The following is a 21,082-nucleotide window of genomic DNA, read 5'->3' on the forward strand; positions in this document are numbered from 1 at the left end:
AAGCCTCAGACCAAATGCCACCCTCTTCTAAAATTTTCCCTGATAGCCCCATCTGGAAGTAAAGTCTGCCTCTTTTAAACTCCCAAAACACTTTGTACTTTTCTTGATATATTTATTTTGCCTCGAGTTATAATTATTCCTATACTTGTCATAATTTACCAACTAGAAACTGTCTTTGATACCCTGTATTGAAGATATGTAGTGTTGGTTGAACTGATATTACAGGCAAAAAACCATCAAAATAGGAGTCAATACTACTGATGCATTTTTTAAAAATCAGAAGAACATGGGAATATGGTAGAGATTAGTACATATATAGTCATTTTTGTTTCTTGGTATTTGGAAATCTTGTCAGATTTTGCTAGTGATATAACTGGATATGGCATGCATTTCCTGGTTTGGTGGAAGAGTTCATATTCCTAGCTATCATTTTATATTTTTCTAGAACGAAGACAAATAATAAAGAAAAACCTGACAGAGGTGGGAAGAACCTGCTGTTTTAATTTTGTTCACAGCAGTAGGTTAGATTATGTTCTTTTGATGCTGGCTTTGACAGTAGGCTCAATATAATATTGGAATTCAACAGTTAGTTATCGTTGGGTGTTTTGCATTGATGGGCTTATGTGGGATTGTCAGATTGTTTAAAATAAGTTTATGGCAAATAGTCTACCTTTTTCTAAATAGACTGTTTCCATTTATGACTTACTCTAGTTTTTCATTGTTTTTGTTTTACTTGTTCTAGGTTTTCTTCTCAGATAAAAGCAATTAAACTTTTAAGAGAGGTGGAAAAATTTCATTATTTGATTTCCCATTCAAATTTTGAACACGATTTTTTCTTTAAACCTCTTTAAAATATGCCTTTTCCCTCTTCGAACTTCTTTGACATTTCATTTCAACAAAAATGAATCTAATCAAAACCTTTTAAAAAAATAATATGGTGATAGAGCCTTGGTTGTAATTTACTGATTGGGTTTTGAACTCTGAATCTCTGTTAGATTTTCTTTTGAGGGACTTTCTGACTATGTTTTTATAGTTTTTCCATCTGAATTGTATCTATCCTTGCCATTAATTTGGCTGAACTCTCAAAGCATCCTCAGGTTTTTTTTTCTTTTACCTCCTTTTTTGAGGGGTAAGTCCTTTCATTATGATAATCTCTTGAAAATGAACATTGGTCTTTTTCATCCTGTGCCACAGGAGACAGTAACGTAGAGAAGCCTTTTGGCTCTTGAACTAAATAGTAGCTAAAATTTCCACAAGTTACGAGACTAACAAAAGCACTCCGTTATTTAGAAATTTGATTATTAAATATCCATTGGAATAGTAAATTAGATGAAACTAATCAGTAATTTAATATTCAAAAGGCTTTTGACATTAACCAGAATATATTAAATGTTGGAAGTTTTAGTTCTGGTGACAGGAACCTAAATTCTCCTTAATTTCTGTATTGTTAATACTAAATTATTGTAAAAGTTAACATGTTCATTTGAGAACTAGTGTAACATAATTCTAATAGCTAACTTTAGAGTTTTTATATTTTATTGTTCATTGTGGACTTGTTTATTCCTCATAACAATCATATGCGTCAAGTACTGTTATTTTTTTCTGTTTTTCATAGATGAGAAAACTGAACACAGTGAATTGAAGGGTCTGTAACAAGGCTATGCAGTATTTGAACTCAGGCAGTCTAGCCTTAGGGTCTGTGCTCTTAACATCTCTTAAGTGGGCTTATGTGGGATTGTCAGATTGTTTAAAATAAGTTTATGGCAAATAGTCTTCCTTTTTCTAAATAGACTGTTTCCAGGGGTTTGAAGTAAGAAATACCTGGCTTAAATCTTGGCTGCTTCTTATACTCTTGGGACAAGAACATGTCTCTTGACCTCTCTGAGCCTCAGTATTCTTGTTTATAAAACAAGTTTTGTTTGGGAGATAAAATAAGGTAATGTATGTTAACTGCTTAGCACACTGTGTTGCAGATGCAGCATGCTTTTTCAATACATGGTAGATATTATCATAACAAATATGGATAGGCAAGACAAAAAAAGGTCACAAAAAGAAAACAACCATTTTTAGCATTTTGAGGCATTATCCTCCCAGTCTTTAAAAAATGTGTTTCTTGATTTTATTAACATATCCTTTTATTTTTTATTTATTATTTTTTGTCCTTGTATAACTTGTTTAGGTTTCACACAAAGTATGAAGGGTTGAATTTGTCTGTATCACTTAGCAGAAAGGCCAACCTGTTTTCAATTTTTGTGCTAGCCCAAACTTTTTTCTCCCTATGTTTAGTGGAAGAGGACATAGAAGTACACACACTTTTTTTCTTTTCAAACAAAAATGGGATTGTGTTTGAATTAAAATTTTTGATATAATGTCTACAGGTCAACAAATGAGTATACTAGAGGTAGCCAAGAGAACATGTGCCAGTACTAGTTTTATTAAGATAACAATGAGCCTCCAGTTTCAGAATATTTAGAGTTGTTAACTAAAAACACTATACCTAAATGAACAATCCCAGTGAATACAGACTATTTCTTCTTGATGAGTAAGATTATAGAAGTCTGACTGTATATTCATTGCTAAATAATTTTACTGTATGTGGTGTAGCAGTAAGTAAATTAATCCCCCTCTCTATAGCCTATGCAGCAAAACCTGGCTAATGCTCTGTTTTTCTCTCTTTCTCTTTTCCTTTTAGGTCTACGCATAATGAGCTGGAAAAGAATCGGTGAGTCAGTGGTGAGGTGCAGCTTTTATTTATGCTAAAAAGTAAACTCAACATTTTACCAGTGAAAATACTGTAAAAGTGTGTATGTAGTTACAATTTAATTTTAAAATGCATAGCATATCACGGTTCTGATATATGTGTACTCTCTCCAGAAAAATGACTTAAGTAGTAAACTACACTATCTAAACTGGAAGACATAAATACATTTTTAAGCTCATTTGAATTTTGAGTGTATGGGGTAGCCTTTTTTATTTCTGTCTCTGAAGACAGGTTGATTGTGATAGGCCCATGGCTTAAATATGGTCTTGCTAAAGGATTAGGTTTCTGTAGTGTAGCTCATAAATATGACAAATTGTAGGACATTGAATTTCTGTTTCTTTGCAGTTTGTCCATTCATTCGTTCATTTATTCATGCATTCATCAAGTCTTTATCAAGCATGAACTATATGTCAGTGCCAGGCAAGCATAATGCTTTATAGAGTAAATACAAGATTGTATAAGGTAGTTTCTGTCCCTTAGGAACTTACAGCTTCTGGAGGAGACAGACAGGTAACCAAAATATTGTATAATGTGGTAAGTATGGTAAAGAGGAGCAGTGGGTATTGAAAGATCATTTTTTGGGGGAGGTCACCTGATTCTCTTTTGAGAGAGTCTTGGAAGGTTCTACAAAGGATGGTGAGTGAGCACTGTATATTGAGGAAACCGCAGGAGGTTCTGTGTGAGTATAAAAGATTGTAGCATGAGGCAAGCCGGACCAAGTATTGACAGCTGTGCTGAAGGGTTTGGATTTAATTTGATAGCAATAGAAATCAGTTGAATGATTTTTAAGATGGGCTGTCTGTCATATGGTCAACTTTGTGTTTTGGAAAGATCACTTTGGCTCCAGTATGAAGAATTGGTTGATTGGGAGAAGGGATCTCAGAGACAAGAAAACTCTTTTGGAGTCTGTTGGAAGCCTCTAAAGTAAGACATGATGGTACCCACAGGAGACAGAAGTAGACAGAATAAATAGGTAGTATGGAGTAGAATCAATAGAAATTGGTGGTTAGTTGACTATGGAAGGTTAAATTTTAGTTGATATTATCATTTACTGAGAAAAGGAATGTAGGAAGGGGTAAGTTTGGGAGAGAAGTTGGGAGAGAAGACTTAAATGTCAAGTTCTCTTGAACAGGCTTAGCATAGTCCTCCGGCTGATTTAGTGGCATTTACCACTTTGCACAATGTTCTGTTCAAATCTCCTGTTGTAAAACGCTATCAGGTAGTAGTGTAATTTTCTGTTCATATGCTTCTTTCTGCCAAATGACTATGCCTCAAAGGCAGGGATTCAGTTTTGTTCAGGTTTGTATCCTCATTGCTTAGTATTTGATGCATGTATAGTAGATGATGGCTTTAATATTGAATAAAGGATAAAACCAGCTAGTCAAAGACATTTTGCTAGTTTGCTACAAAGCAGTTTGGCAGGAGAACTTTTATTTTAAAAAATCTATCTGCCTTATGTTTCTGGTGTATTAAAGGAAGCATCTGGACAGTTTATATATGCCAAAAAGAGTAAGAAATTATAACTGAGAATTCTAAAACTAAAACCTTGTATTGAACTTTAAGTTAGAACCCAGAGTGTATTTTGGGCCACATGTTTTAGATACTGACAAACATGTTTTCATAAGTTTCACCCACCTGAAAGTGGTCCTTGGGAACTCTTTCTGTTAAGAATTATTTCTTAACAGGACCTTAATGATCATTAGAGACCCGGTAAAAACCTTGGTTTAGTACTGGAGTAAAGAGGTTCTTTAGTAAACTGTTTGGAATGGAGCTTTTAAAACCTTTGAGTAAACTTTCTTTAATACATTCTATGTATCTGTCTACTTACTGGTAACTTTATCACTCATCATATTACTTTGATATGCCTATAAATTGCTTAATCTAGTATCTGTCTAAAGCACTGGTGTAACATGCATGGCTTTTATTGCCTGGATTGTACATTATCTCCAGTGTCTCCAGTGAAGGCTTTTTGTTCCCATTTTATTTACTTAGGTCTGAGATTTTCTGGCTGGTTTCCTACCCTACCTCACACATGATTCCTTCATCCTCTTCTGCCCTTTTTTGATATTTCTAGATAGTCTCTATTTTTCAAATTATTTCTTCCCTGTCTCCCTTCTTCCCACCTTTTCTTTCTCCCTCTCTTCCTCCTTTCCTCTCTTCCTTGAGGCTTAGTTGAAAGATAATATAGAGTCAACCTTTCCAAGATGTACTTGTTTATAAAGGGGTAGTTAACAATATAATATCTCTAATTTAATGGAATGTATCAGAGGGTAAGTGCCAAAAGAAAAATCCAATTTAATAACTGGTGCTCTACTTCTGAGAATTTACCTCTTATGAGTTAACAAAAGCAAAAATATTAGTAGACACAGGGAGATTTAAGGGGAAGAAGGTGTTTTAGTTAAATAGCAAGAAGGCAGCACAGGAATTTTTTTTAAAAAGCTTAAGCCTACATTGTTATTACATTTTTAGAGCCTCTACCAGTTCTATTTAATGGTCCTTTTTTCCCAAGGAATCTTTTTTATTTGACTTGTTTAAAAAAGGTTAACCTAGCTTTGGCATCTTTAAAATAAATAGTTTGGCTTTATCTTTCATTTGCTTTTGAATGTGGGTCTCTGTGAGGAAAATAATTCATCACCAAAAGTAATTTGATTTTGTCTTCATTCTGAAAAGATATTCCAGAAATGATTTGTATTCTTGAAATTTTGCCACTTTACATATAATATACTCATTTCAGAAGCTGTTTTTTTTAGTTTGGTTCTAAAATCTTGCATATAAACCTGCTCTGAGTTAGTGTTTTTTACTGGGGCACTGCAATGGGAATTAGAGTAAATTTTAAATTGTTAGTGAATGACAGTGTAATTCTAGATGGCTCTCTTAGAGCCCTAAGATTGTTGAAGTTCTGAGTCTGGCCTTCAGGAGAAAATATCTATCAAATGTTGAGGCGCATACTCCCAGATCTCAGAAGGAAGCCTAATGGTAGATATTTGGGGTTTCCAGAGTAGTTTGCTCTGGGCCCATAATTACTCCAGGATGCCTATTGGGAGCTTTAGGTAGTTTCAGGACTGATAAAGACACTCAGATCCTTTCTTGGATAGGACTTAGGGACTTATTTCTGCCTAAAACCATGATGGTTACACTGAGCCTGGTCTGGATGGATCAGAGCATGTTATGGTGTACTCACTCTACCCTACTAGACCTATAGCAGGTCATAACCAGCTCAGGAGTTGGACATAAAAGGGAAGCAGAGTGCCTTTAGATGTTCTGCATCTCAGGAACCTTGGTGAATCATGTGGCAAAATTAAGGAATCTTTGAGATTTAAGAATTAAGAATTTATTTTGTCCATTGGCTTGTCTTATGAGTCATGCCGTTTGCCAGAGAAGAAACTATTCAGTACAGATTTTAGATCACGTCATTGCCTTTTCATTTTCTTAATTCAAATTACTGATGACACTTTTGAAAGAGTCAACAACTTTAACAGGACTTTAATGGCCAAGAACCTTAATGCTGATGGCAGGAGAGGCCATTCAACCTTAATACCTGTCTTTCTGTTGAAACAAAAGGCTTACCCTTATTACAACTTTGGCAAAGCTAGAAAGGCCAAATGAGGACACTGGACACTTTCTCTTCACAGGCAGAGCAGAGGTACCTGAGTATTTGTGATACAAGAGAAACATGTCCAGTGAATGGTAATAGGTGTCCACCATATAGAGACTTTCTGATACTTTTGAGGGAGAGTGAAAATGAGCACTTACGGTGTACTTACTGTGTTCCCCCACTGTGCAGGACTATTATATAGTCCCATAAGGTAGGAAGGCAGAGAGTACAGGTCAAAGTGTTCCTGAAAACTAGCCATTTTGACCATCATAACTACAATTTGAAATGACAATGGGAACACAAAGCACTCCGAATCATGATCCTATCTGATCATAGATATGATAGCTATATTTAATATTAGTCTTTCTCTTCAGTAATGATTAATACATACTGTCTTTGGCATTGTGGTAGGTAAAATGAAGTATAAGATACTGACCCTGTCCTTAACGTTAAGATCATTAGTTTGATAATTATAAGTTTCATCTTTAAGTACCAGGATCTAGGTAAGTTGCTAGTGAGTATCTAGAAAAGTGCACTGAAAGCATTTTTCAAATTGAAGAATGAAACCTATTAGTGATCTGTGCAGTCATTTTAGTGAGTCGTTCTGAAAAAGAGAGAGCAATGTGCATTGCTTGAAGTAAAGTTAAATGCGGGTCATGATGTAAAATACTGTGGTCATAGTAAAAAAAAAAAACCACTGCTCTGCATAGTCAAAGAGAATGTGTGCTCAGTCATGAAGGATAGAGTGTGAATCTAAGGAGAGGATAAGGAAAGGGATGAGTGTAAGCAGAGCCATGGAAGCAGGAATGTGGCACCATAAGCTGTGCTCGGAAAGAGTGAGAAGACGGCGCTGAGTGGAAGAACAGAGTCTATCAAATTAGTAGTGGGAAATGAGGCTAGAAAGGTGGTTTGGGATTAGATTGTAGAATATTATGGAATGTCAAGGAACTTGGATTTTATTTTGTTGGCAGTAGTGAGTTTTTGAGGCTTTTGAAGCAAAGTAATGCCATGATCAAAATATTAACTTTTTTAAAAAAGAGTACAGTTTAGGTATAGAAGAAGGGAGAGTAGTTCGGAAGCTTTTCAGGAGCTCATGTAGAAGCTCAGGTGATGATACTGGAAACAGGAGGAGAGAGGACTAAGAAATACCATAAAGAAAGAGTATTATTTTCTGTTAACTGCTACTGTTAATTGCTTCTTATATTTCATTCTTCACATAGCAGCATGAGTGATCTCAAAGGATACATCGGATCATGTCATTTCTGTTTTCAGTCCTCCACTGGCTTCGCATTGCAGTTAGGTAATGTCTGTGGCCTACAAAGCCCTGTCGTGCTGTCCTGTGATCTAGCTGACACAGTTCTCTTCCTTTTCCTCAGACACGCCATGTGCCTTACCGTTGCACAGTTCCTGTACTTGCTCTTCCTTCGGCTTGGAAGGTCCTTGTTCTGGCTCTTCATCATTTAGTTCTCAGGTCACCTCCGTAGAGAACAGTTAGTTGTCCCCCAGTCACTCTCTGTCCTACTGCTTTTTCTGTCACCTTAATATTTATCTATGAATTATTTGTTTGAGTTACTTGACTTTTTTCACTAGAATATATGTTTCAGGAAGACAGTGACTTTGATTTACCCTTAGCACATAACAATCATTCAGTAAATATTCATTGAATAAAAAAATGATTATATGTGCTGTGGAATATATCTATAATTAACAATGTATATTATTGAATTATAATGACTTAAGTGAGAAATGACATATATAAAATACTCTTGAGATCTCAACAGATATATTCTTATAATAAAATAATTACTTTGAAGGTAAATGGAAAATATAAGGAATTCCTAAAATATAAATGAGTTACATGAAAAAACTTGATAAACAGGAACAACTTAAAGAATTTTTTATCATGCAGAATTTTATCCTGCTTATGAGAAGAGAGTAACTTTTTTAAAAGAAGGTAATTGAGTCTTACAGTTTGTTTGGATATTATTCAGTACACTAAGACAAAGGCAAGTAATTTTGTAAAGGGGAAAATGGAGTTCAAGCTCCATTTGTGAGGTCTTTACTCCTTTCTTGTTCCATGAGGTAGAAATGGTAAGCATTTTTACAAGGTAAAGATTTTATATATACTTGGAAACTAGAATACTATAAATAATTTCAACTTTTGTGTTAAAATTTTTCATGTATTAATTATGTTTATCTCAATGGTTTGGACATGACAGTGAATACAGTAGTATTTTCTAGACTATTTATATGTCTCCATGTGACATAGACATTTTGGCACAGTGATTGTTCTGGTCTACCTTATCTTAGCACAAAACATCGATTAATCTTGGTGACCCTTGGGTTAGGCAGTGATTTCTTAGTACATCATCATCTGACTACTTAGGATTCCTTGGCAGGAGGAACATAACTGGTTTTAGCTGCATGTTTTGGGTGTTTATATGACATTTGTTTAAAAACATGCACTATTATATACAATGTGCACATTTTAGAATAAAAAATGTATATTTGTTAGGAGGAAAAAACATTTCAAGAATGGTTTGGCAGAACTTTCATTAAAAGTCTTATGTCAACTAATAGTACCTAAAGGATATTTACTTGCATTAAACATAAGTTGTAGAGTTAGGGAACTAAAAATTATTGTAGGTTTGAAATATATACCTGCAGCTGGATCAAAAGTCTGCAATTTTGGATTGGGCCTAATAATTTTGGAAAATTTAGTCAAAAGCTCTTCTTAACCTTGGTTATATTACTAAGATACAAATCTCAGTATGAAAATACTGTATAGTAACTTTCTTAGTATTTATGAAAAACCCACAGCTAATACCATATTTAATGGTGAAAGACTGGATGCTTTCTCCTAAGATCAGGAATAAGACAAGAATGCCTCTTCTTATGACTTCTACTCAACATTGTACTGGAGGTTCTAGCCAGGGCAGCTAGGCACGAGAAAGAAATAGAAGGCATCTGGACTGGAAGGGAAGAAGTAAAATCATTTCTGTTTGCAAATATCGTAGTCTTATGTATAGAAAATCCTAAGAAATCTATTAGAGCTCATAAATGAATTTAGCAAAGTTGCAGGGTTTCAGAGTAACACAAAAAAAACAGTTATGTTTCTGAATACCAGTAATGAACAATCTGAAAATCAATTCAAGAAAAACAATTCCATTTACAATAGCATCCAAAAGAATAAAATAACTAGGAATAAATTTAATCAAGGAGGTGAAAGATTTGTACACTGAAAACTGCAAGACACTGAAGAAATTAAATAAGGCCTGAATAGATAGACATCCTGTGTTTATGGATTGGAAGGCTTAATATTGTTAAGGTGGCAGTACTCCCCATATTGATCTGCAGATTCAATGCAAGCCCTATCATAATCCCAGCTTCTTTTTTAGCAGGAACTGACACCTAATCCTAAATTTAGTATGGAAATGCAAGGTACTCAGAATAGCCAAAACAATCCTGAAAAAAACAAAATTGGGAGACTCATACTTCTCAAATTCAAAACTTACTGCAAAGCTATATAATCAAGGCAGTGTGGCACTGGCATAAGAATAGACTTATTTAGCAATGGAATAAAGTCCAAAGATAATCCCTCACATTTATGGTCAATGAATTTTTGACAAGGGTGCCAGGACAGTTTAATGTTTTTTCAACGAGAGGTGCTGACGCAACTGGATATCTACATGCAAAATAATGAAATTGAATTTCCTGCTTCATACCATTTACAAAAACTAAATGGATCATAGAACTGAACTTAAGAGAGAAAACTGTAAAATTGTTAGAAGACAGCATGAAAGTAAATCTTCATGACTTTTGGGCATTGTATCGATTTCTTATATATAACCCAAAAGCACAAGCAACAAAAGAAAACATAGATGCATTGGACTTTATCGAAATTAAAAACATTTGTGCCTCAGAGGACATGACACTATCAAGAAAGTGAAGATTACCGAATGGGAGAAAATACTTACAAAACATATATCTGTTAAGAGACTTGTATCCAAAATAAAGGAAGAACTCTTACAGTAAACAATAAAAAGATAACCCAATATAAAAATAGGTAAATATTTGAATAGATATTTCTCCAAATATTCAAATGGTCAACAAGCTCATGAAAAGATGCTCACCATCTGTAGTCATTAGTGATATGCAAATCAAAACTACAAGATGGCACTTCACACCCATTATTATGGCAAACTAGTGTTGCTCACCAACACTGTCGTCACCTGTTCATTATATCAGTCACCACTGATTGGGGGAATTAAAACTCCATTGACCTTGCAGTTTGGCATTTTAAAAGTGCTGATGTCACCATCATCTGATGGCACTGCACAAATGACTCTTTACAATTACTAAGACATGTAATTAACACAGGTAAGTTTCCAGCATGTCAGCAGTGCTACTACCAGAGGAAAGATTGAGTTCTGTAACACATAGAAAGGGTATATTTACAGGTTTTCAAGAGCCTCTAATTAACTAAGGTATGATCTAATGTAACTAAGACCATATACTGAAAGAATGTAGTAATTGTATCAATTTCACTTAAGGTATAATAAAATATAACTTGATTATATTAGGCCTTGAACAACAGAATTTAAAAAGTATGGTTTTGAAAGGAAAGAGAAACAACATTGTGGAGACACCAGGAAATAGCTATTGATTTAGTTTTCTGATTAGGCAAATAAAAATGATGGTTACTTCCCTTTTTAGTCTAAAGATGGAAAACTGGCACCCTTATTTTTAATTCATGTAAATGCCTTGAAGAAGATAATTTTATTCTTTGTTCTTTTTTAGACAGTTGCCGTCCAGTACAGTTACAGTACCCTGAATTATGAAGGGTAACTACTATAGAACACTAAGAAAGTCGTTATGCACTGGAAAGTAGGGGACACTTATTTAATAGAGTTTGAGTATTTATGAAGCTGTAGAACCAGATAAATACAGAAACTAACATTATCCAACAGTGTGCAGAGTAACATCATAATTTGTCAGACATGTAAATTGATGCATTTATTTTGCATGAAGTAAATATTTTAACTATTTATAGGAGTAGGAATGCATAAAACTGTAGGTATACTAACAATAGCTGACAGTACAGAGACAGGTACCTGTTAGAGTTAGAATTGAATGTTATATGAGATAGAGATGAAATAATGGGTGGGTTTTGGAGATACAATTTATGGTTAATAGAGGAAGCATAGCCAGGATAAAATTACATATCTAAAATGCAGCCTGTGCAATGAAGTCATTGCAGTATTATCTAGATTCACAGTTTCTATATTGAAAAATTGACCTTTGTCAGAAATAGCTCATTAAGCTTTCTATTCCCTGACCCAGGCTGCAAGGTGACAGAGGCTGACTCAGGCGAGGATTGCATTCTAGAAACCGAGTGTTCTCAGAACTTCAGCTATCCAATTCTTTCAGCTTAAATCAATTCTACAACTGATACGTGGGAAGAGATGAGATCATTCAGTCTTAAAAATAACCCAGAAATATAACTTGAAACTCAGATTCTAAAATTATGTCTAGAAATGAACAAATAATGAAGTCAGACTTTAAATAATTGACATGGTGAATATTATAGTGAAGGTGTAGTAGCTTTTTATGCAAGTAATTGAAGAGTGTGTGTATCAGAGTGACTATAACTTGTTTAAGAAAACACTTCCTCTAAAACTATGAATTTTTAATTTGAAAAAAGTCAATAATTAATAGATATTCCTGATACATTTTAGGAGATGCAATATACAAAATTTTATTTCATTTGTAGCTTTGAGGAATGTATTTATTTGATTTATAAAACTGACTATACCTTTTATGCTAATGATAATAATTATACAGCAGCAGAATTCTTCTCAACTTTAAGACAATATGCTATTTTGCTAAAATTCTTTTGCTGCTTATAGTAATAAGTGCAGTGTTAATGCTCTGATAAATACTTGGCTTAATAATCATAGCTGCGATTCAAATAGTTTTTCTTAAACTATCATCTTCATTTAAAGAAATTTCTATTTTGGTACAGATTTTGGCAATTAAAGCTTGCCAACAGTACATCAATAAGAAACTTTCTTATTACATGAAAGACTTCTTTAGTATCTTGCATTTATTTATCTTTTAAAAATGAAGAGATTCAAGTTCTTTTCATATATTTTAGGTATTGGCAGGGAGGAGGATAGTTATTTTGTACTTGTTTATCTTTATGTAATCTAGTGAATAATGCCAATCCGAAGTTCCATAGGTGTTAATTGTAAAAAACCACAGGTCTGTAGGAGGATTTGGTAATGAAAATGGAATTTCCTAATATGGTTACTTGCTAACTAGTTCTTGAAGACAAATTTGCTTGGAAAGTAATTCATTCATTCCTGGGACAACCACAGGACATATTGTTTATACTCATATCTTCTAAATCAAGAAAAAGCTGAAACTTAATGAAGTTATAAGTAATGACGTCCTTGTTTTGTTATTATTTTTGGGAAAGTCATTGGAAAAAGGTAGGTTTTAATACAAAACATGCTTTAGGAGCTACATTGTCAAAAAGGATACCTGGAAGCCAACACAGATGACTTCTTTGGGGATTTGTGATGCACTGGTGTGGGAATTATACCAGAAGTCGGAAGACACTTTCTCCTTTCATCTCTACTGCTGGTAGGCTGTGGATGTTATATAAATTATCGAACTTCTTGGAGTCTTGCTGTCCATGGCTCTAAAAGGAGACCACCCAGATGATTGTTGAATGTCCTACCTACATGAAAAGTTTTATAGTTTTATGAATTTTTTAAGTTCAGTAATTATAGGCATATTAGACAATTAATTATTATTCTGCTGCCTCTAAAGTATTTTCCTTGATAAAAATGAGTATGTATGTATGTATGTAACACCCCTCCCAACACACACACAATGAAAGAGCAGCTAGAAAAATGAACTTAGAACCTCACCTCATTCAAACTTTGGAACTTTGTAAAATATCTAAAGATTATTATAACACATGGAGCTACAGCTATGATACTAAAAGCTTATAAGAACTTATGTTATAATAAGAAATAGTAAATATTTCTGTGAAACTAGAATTTTCCCTAAGAAGCATATGTGTCTGTGTATAAACGGTATAAACTTACTCCTCAGAGCTGTATACTACACACACACACACACACACACACACACACACACACACACACACAGATATATATACAAATTCTGAGATTTAAATGCTAATGAATATTCAGGACCTTGTCCCTTTTGGAAAAATACTTACCATTGACTTTTAAGGAAATGTAATCTGTAAATATTAGCATGCTAAGTCCTTGTGGTACTTTTTTGTATTCTCTGACAAGTTTATATTTGTTCAGGCTCCAGAAATCAGGCTTTGTGGTTGTAACTATTGTATTGCCATGCCGAATCAGTCATTTTAATAGGCCCCAGTGATCACTAGATAAGGTGTGTGATACCAGAAGGAAAAAACACAGTGCTGTTACACAAAACTCCAAGGAAGGATGACTTAGCTTATGTGAAACATTTGTCTATAAACTATCTCAACAGAAAGCAGCTGCAGGACAGAATATTGGAGTCTTTCTTTCTTACTATTTAGACAGTCAGTGTAGCTTTTCAATGATGCTCTCATTTCTTTGATAGTCTGCTAAGCCCATCCCTGATTTTGGGACATCTCCCTGTTTTTTTTTTCCCCCTTCAGAGTTGCTAAAAATCACAGTGGTGTTGACTGGGTCCACTAGAAATTTATGCTGTCTTTAACCTCCTTATGGATTGGCCACTCTCACTTCTAATCATCTCTCCATCTAGCATTTATCACAGTGACCTCTCAAACCTTTTTGTTTTGTTTTTAAAGCCCTCCACAGAGTGTGGGGCAAAAGCACAAAGCTCTAGGGGGTCATCAAAATCACATTGTATGTCATTTTTGGATAAAAATTGAGTTTCTCTAAAATTAGATGGTAGAATTGAATGATCTTTAAGATCTCTTCTAGTCTGAAAAATAGTGAGAGATTTCAAGTACCCAATCCCACATTTTACTGTCAGATCTAGTTTTTGAACCACAGGCCAGAACCCATATCTCCCAACTTCTACTCTGATTTCCAGTGTATTATTGTTACTCCCATTTCCTCCTTTCTGAAAACGTGGACACCTGGTTGAACTTCATCTTCCTCTGTATTTTCTACCTTTTACTTTTGGTTTAAATTCCTTGGCTCCCCCACAACTCCCTTTTTGCACTTCTAATATGTATAAAATATGAACAAGAATGACAAAAGTGTTTATAAAACCCCAGATTAGAAGTAACCTGAATTCCTATCAATAGGGGAATGGCTAAGTAAATAAATGATCCTTGAACAATTTTGGGGAACGGGGCACCACCACCGTCCTCTCTCTCATGCAGTCAGAAATCTGTATATAAATTTTAACTCCCCCCACACTTAACTATTAGTAGTCTAGGCTGGTAGCCTTACCAATAACATGAACAGCCAATTAATACGTATTTTGCATGTTATATGTGTTGTATACTATATTCTTACAATAATATAAGCTAGAGAAAAGGAAATGTTTTTTCAAATTGTCACAATCTCCAAGATTTTCCAGTATGTTTTTTGAAAACAATGCACATGTAAGCAGACCCATGCAGTTCAAACCTGTTTGTTCAAGGGTCAACTGTATATTCATACCATGCAGCAGGTAAAAAGGATGATATAGACCTCTATGAGAGATTTCTAAGACATATTAAGTGAAAAAATCAGATTGCAAAATATTATTTCCAGTATGATCTCTTTTATGTTAAAAATAACACAATCATATATTTAAATACATTGGAAAAATTCTGTAAGGCTACATGTCAAATGGATATACTTGTTACCTCTGGGGAAGGAAGTGAGAGTCCAGGAGAAACTATCATGTTGATTTTATTGTTACAGTGTTTGTAGTAAGAATGTATTGTGAACTTAAAAAAGATTTTTAGAAAGATAGTAAATTTATACATTTAAATCTATAAATCTATACATTTCTGGAAGGGACTTTAGAAAATCATCTAGTTTAGTATCCTTATTTTATGGATAAGGAAGCCTAAGTCCCTCACAGTTGTATCCCCACCAAGCCAATTAGCGAAGAAGTGAGAAATGAGTACCTAGATTTTCTGATTCCCAAATCAAAACTTTTTCATACTGCCTTTGAGGTACAGCTACAATATATATTTTTCATGAAGTCTTTCCTGATTGTTCAAGTGATATCTCCTCTAAATCCCTGTTTGTTCATTGTTTATGTCACTTATATGAATTTTAGCCCACACTACCTTATATGGTAATGTCTTCCCTTTCTAGATCACATATATTCCAAGAGGAGAGGGACTGTAACTTGCTCATTCATGTATCTGACACAGTGTCTTGCATATGACAGGTGCTCAGTGAATTAGTAATAAACATTTTTGTTTGTTTGAATTTTGTAGCAGGCTATGCACCTTGTGTTAGATTAAGGAAAAAAAAGTTAAATGCCAAGTCAAATAAATAGCTGTGTTTTTTTGGTCTTGTTTTGTTTATGAAACCTGCCACTTCAAGATTGAAAATATTTTAGGAAGGCACATAGTGAGATATTTGCTACTCTGCAAACATCTTCCCTTTCCAAGGAAAATAGTTTTGTTCTCCACTCCTGCTTCAGAGAGAACAGTTTGTCCCCATAGGATATTCTAGGTAATATGACCCACTTAGGAAATATGTGGTGATTGTGCTTCATAATGGGACCTCTGCTAAAGCTGTTGTACCATGGGAAAATGCCTCTGGAGTTTAATAATTTTACAGATGAAAGTCTGTTTCTTTCTCTGCATTTGAATTGGTACAGCAGACCAAGAAACTCAGTTGTGATGTAAAGTTTTGCTATAAATAGCATAGAAACTGTGACAGATCTTTTTTTGTTGTCAAAATATTTCCTCAAAATGTTTGGAATTTATACAAGTGCCTTGTCCTTATTGTGTTGTTACCCTGTTCTTCTACATAGCTCTCTAACTTGATATTAGCATCTTATTAAATTTTAGCTTTTTTGAGATAGACCCTTCCCTATAATTTGCAGTTTTGTTAATTCTGTTTTGCTTCTGATGTTTTGGTAAGTTTATTCTATTTATTCCGATAGCTGTTTAATTTGATGTCATTAAAAGCCTGTAGAATTTTTTAAACAGATTCTTCCCTGAAAGTTTCCATGATCAGCTAGAACATTGTTCGTGGGCGGAACCTTGGGGAGACTTACTCTTTTTTGGAAGGCTAGTATCTCTCAGTTTAGAGTTAATAGTTTTAAGAAAACATCATAGAATGCTGAGAATTTCCATAAATGCTTCTAGTCAAAGAGATTGTTATTGAAATGGCCAATTGGTGTTCATAGGTTTTCATCTAGAGACATTTTTATTATGTTAGAATTTTAAAATATGAATTTATATGTATGAATATATATGTCTTAAAAAAGCAGCTATGAATTTGAGTTATTTGAAAGTTGTGAAGTAATTACAGTAGAACAAGTGTTTATTAAATAGGAAGTGATCTGTAACTAGTGAATGTCAAATATGGTATGGTGAAACTTGTTCTTGCTCTGTTGAGCATTTTATTAGCACTTTTAATTGTAGCATATTTTGGTCTGTACTTGGAAGGAAAGATATTAGTGGTTAGTTTTTCACTATTCTTGAGATTGCAGATTTTTTATTTCATATAGGTAAAGATATGTAGATTAATTTACTTGTGATAAAGTTGATAGGCATTTATCTGTCATTTAAAAATTTTTTAATTGGCCTTAGAATTTGCTATTAAACATTCCTTTTATTTTAAAATTGTAGTCAACTATGCTTAGTTTAATAATACATGAACGGAATAGAAAAAATGGATTTTTAAGCAATAGCTTGAGGGCATTTTCTAGTCAGTGCTTTAATTTAAAAATAAATTTTTTCAGATGGTGGTCCTCTATAGAGAAGCTTTTTTAGAAATGATATCAAGAACTGTATTCTATTTCTGTCTAGGATTTCTTAGTTTAGACATGGCAAAGCTGGAGTTCAAACATGTTTCAAGTTGGCAATTTCAATTTGCAAAATAGTCCTACCTTTCTTGGCAAGTGAAGGTAAATTAGAGGTTTCTCAACATTTCTGATAGAGTTTTGAGTACTTTAGTGCAGAGGAACTGGATGCTAGCACAGGTCCAACAGGTAGTGGAACTAGCAATAGTTAAGAATTATTCATCTTTTAGCAGCAGTTTTACTATTTCCAGTAAAGGACTTCACCTGTCTTCTAACTTCCCTCTCCCATCCTTTGTACTTTTATTTGAGACAACTAAGAAATATACTGAAGATTTAGGTTTAAGATTTGTTTCAAACTTCCTTGAACTTGAAAACGGGAATTGTTTTGAGCTTCCTTTGAATATCAGTCTAGGATGACGTAAGTAGTGGGTAATAGATATTTATGCTAATGTCTTTTAACAGTCTTATACACCATTAACCCCAAGATCGTGTTTTCTGATTTAAAATCTTTGGTGAAATGGCACTTCATTTGAGGTGGCTTAGTTCTTGGCACTGACAAAGGATTCCTAAAGATAATTACAAATCAACTGACAAGTACTTATTAAGCATTGGTTGTGTCCTAGGTTCTAGGGCTAGGATAAAAGAAGTCCTGAGCTCTGACTAGGTTAGGTAGAAAACAAAAGATGTTATTGTAAAGCCTCTATAAGCAGAATATAGTTAAGTGCTAAGTTGTGTGTGTTGCAGATGGGAGTTGAGGTAAACTCACAGCAGGGGCTTATCCATGGGCTGAAGCGGTATGAACAGCTTAATTATTCCTGTGACTCACATGTTTCTCTCTAGGAGTTTGCCAAAATCAGTTCTATCACATTTTCAGTATGATTGAATTGGCTTTCAGGAGAAATGCTGATTCTGAAACTTTTTTTGCTCTTTTAATCATTATGGTTTGTTGTTTACTTTGGGCTGAAAGTGAATTTTCAGCTATTCATGGGTGAGATAGATAGGGGTCTGTGACTACATTGAGAGAATGTGATAAAACCTTCATATTCTCTGACTCCATAGTTGCTTTCTGGGTATGTCTCCAGTGACAGCTAAAATACACTATCATTTTTAATGGCTGTGTTTTTCCTGCAAAAATGTGTCTACTACAGTTCCTCCTTTTTGGTAGTGGCAATGTTGGTTAATGCCTAAGTGTCTTGTGAAAATAGGCAAAAGCTTCAACTGGGACAGTTAAATCTGCTATAACTTCAGGTAAATAAAGGATAATTGAAAACCCACTTCTTAGCTCTCCAGAATCTTAGATGTCATTTTGTTTTGGAGTTCTATTGAAGGTGTTCAGTTTATTCTAGTAAGCCCTATATGATGCAGAGCCAGTAACTTTTGTGATCTTATATTTCCCCCTGTAACTTATATTTCATCTGAGTGCATCTCACTTGATGCTTTAATAAAAAACCCCAAACAGGATACTTCAATGGAAAATACTGTGCCTGTGTAAACTCTCCGCCTACTCTAATGCATCAACCTTAGCTCAACCTGTCTCAGAAGTTGAGCCTAAAACCTGATGACAGGAAGTAGATAGGGGATTTTATGCCATTACAATCTACTTTTCAAAGATTTTCCAATACTTCATTTTCTAATACTTTTATCCTGAAGTAATTAGAGCAGTGTCAACCTTTTAAAATAATCTAAAGTTAAATGAAAAAAATACGGGCTTCCTAATCTAGAAATGCAATAGCTAAATTAGAATAAGAGAGAAATCTGGAAATTAAGGAAGAGTACATGAAGATTTTTTTTCACCAAAATCATGACTAGAATTAGGATATTCCTTGCAGCTTAAAGGAGGAATTTTTGCTTTGGAAAGAATGTGCATTCCCAGTCTTGCTTTGTACCACGTAAGTCCTAACTATATAGAGACTTATTATCTTAATGAAAAATGAAAATAAAATCACACCAATTTTGATCAGTTCTTTGATAAAACATAGTTATTGGGCTCTAGTAAGAGGATTTTGGGGTATGTTTCTGTAGCATATGTATTGTCTTGGAGGACACCATTGTAGTTTCCCGGGACTGTCTGTTGGTTTCACTGACTAAAATGTCCTCTTTGGCTTTTGGCTCTTTGGGGTGGCCAGTTACAGCATTTTTCTCTAGGGTTGTAATGTCTGTATGTTTTTTCTATCTTGATTCATTTTATTCCAGCCTGATTCACAATTATTCCTTTACAGAACAGCTTGTATTTGGCATAGCTGTAAAAAAAAAAAAAAAAATCCACTCTTTTCTAAATAAGGCTCTTTTTCAATTGGAAATTCCATCTTTGCAGTTGAAACATTTGTAAACATAACACAATTTAGATAGAGCTGAACGACTTAACAAGGCTGCTATTTTTGTAATGTAGGAGGATTTTCCTAAAGAGTATTTTGGTGACATTGGGCTCCTAAAACTCTCTTGAAAGTTGAAATTTGAAGGAGGAAACATGTATTTGCTGGCTTGCAATGTTCAGGAAATATTGGGGTGCTTAGAAGAAAATACTGATAAATTTTGAGTGTTATTTTTCATCATTTCAAAAAATCCTTCCTATATCTTTTGTTTCTCTGAGACTAGAGACTTTGGTGATTCTGAAAGATGTTTCAGGACTTTGATCCTGAAATAGCTCTAATATCTGAAAGGGATTATAACCAAGTTGGGCAAATTATCCTCCTAACTCTCACCTTCTTTGGTTGGATTAACATGCACTTGTTGGAATATAATTAGGCGAGAGAGCCATACAACCTGCCTGGATGAACATCCGGGATTTTGATTGGCATTGGTGACAAGTGGAACATGTTCCGTCAGCCAGGTTTTCCTTTTTCTCAAATCCATAGAATGATACAGATTTTTTTTCAGGGCTGTTCTCCTGGAATCAAAGTGTAATGGCACTTGTGTCCTTCTTGGACAGAATAGTATATTGTTTCTGAGTTGAGGCTGGAGTCATACAAAATAAATGTTAGATCTATGATTCTTCTCTCATTTAATTTTTTGGAGGGCCTACCCAGAGGAGAGTCAAACTAAGATTTAGACAAATATAAATAGAAACAAGTCAAAGTGTAGTGTTGCAACCCAGTCACAATTTGAACCCAGGTTTTTATTAATAAAGTTTGCCTTTGAAGAGACTATCATCATAATTGTAGTTAATCCATTGAATACCTTTTCCTTTTCAGAAAGGTTTTAAAAGCAAAGTAATTCTTAGAGCAGGTTCATTTTCTGCCTGCCTAAAAATGCCCATCTGTCAGTGCCCTAATACAACACTGAAAGAGTTTCTGCTTTATCAGAGGAAAAGCATGCCCAGGATTGGTGCCAAGTGCTACGTGAGGCTCCCTCCCGAAGTACCTCTCAAAAGCTATTCTTCACTTGGGCACTTTGTGGTCACAAAAAAAATGTGAAACAGTATAATGAAAGATAAGATTAGATGACTTAAGTAACTTTGAAGTAAAAAAAGAATCATCAAAACAATTATTTGTCAATGTCACATCTAATATAACATTTAAAATTCTTTGAATCTTATTTTTTCAGAGGTTCCAAATGCTCTGTGAATATCTCAAATTATTATTTTTTAAAATTATACACATTGGCCAAAAATTGCTTTGTTAACTTTTTTTTCTGCCCCAAATTTTATCTCATGCACACACATACACACACACACACACACAAAGCAAGCAAACAAAAACCCCTTGCATTTCGATATTGGGGAAATTGTGCTAAAATGGGACTTT

At 34.2% G+C, this 21,082-nt stretch overlaps 1 protein-coding gene across 2 annotated transcripts in view; it reads left to right on the forward strand.

The window, feature by feature from the left end:
* Positions 1 to 21,082, forward strand: part of MXI1 (MAX interactor 1, dimerization protein) — a 77,440-nt gene that overhangs the window by 40,691 nt on the left and 15,667 nt on the right. For both annotated transcript variants that reach the window (XM_036899012.2, XM_036899013.2), the window contains exon 3: positions 2,693 to 2,722. In XM_036899012.2, coding sequence (XP_036754907.2) covers positions 2,693 to 2,722 — 30 coding nt within the window. The remainder of the gene's footprint in view (positions 1 to 2,692; positions 2,723 to 21,082) is intronic.

The sequence above is a fragment of the Manis pentadactyla genome, chromosome 8 (genome assembly GCF_030020395.1).
Source record: "Manis pentadactyla isolate mManPen7 chromosome 8, mManPen7.hap1, whole genome shotgun sequence".
Taxonomy (NCBI): domain Eukaryota; kingdom Metazoa; phylum Chordata; class Mammalia; order Pholidota; family Manidae; genus Manis; species Manis pentadactyla.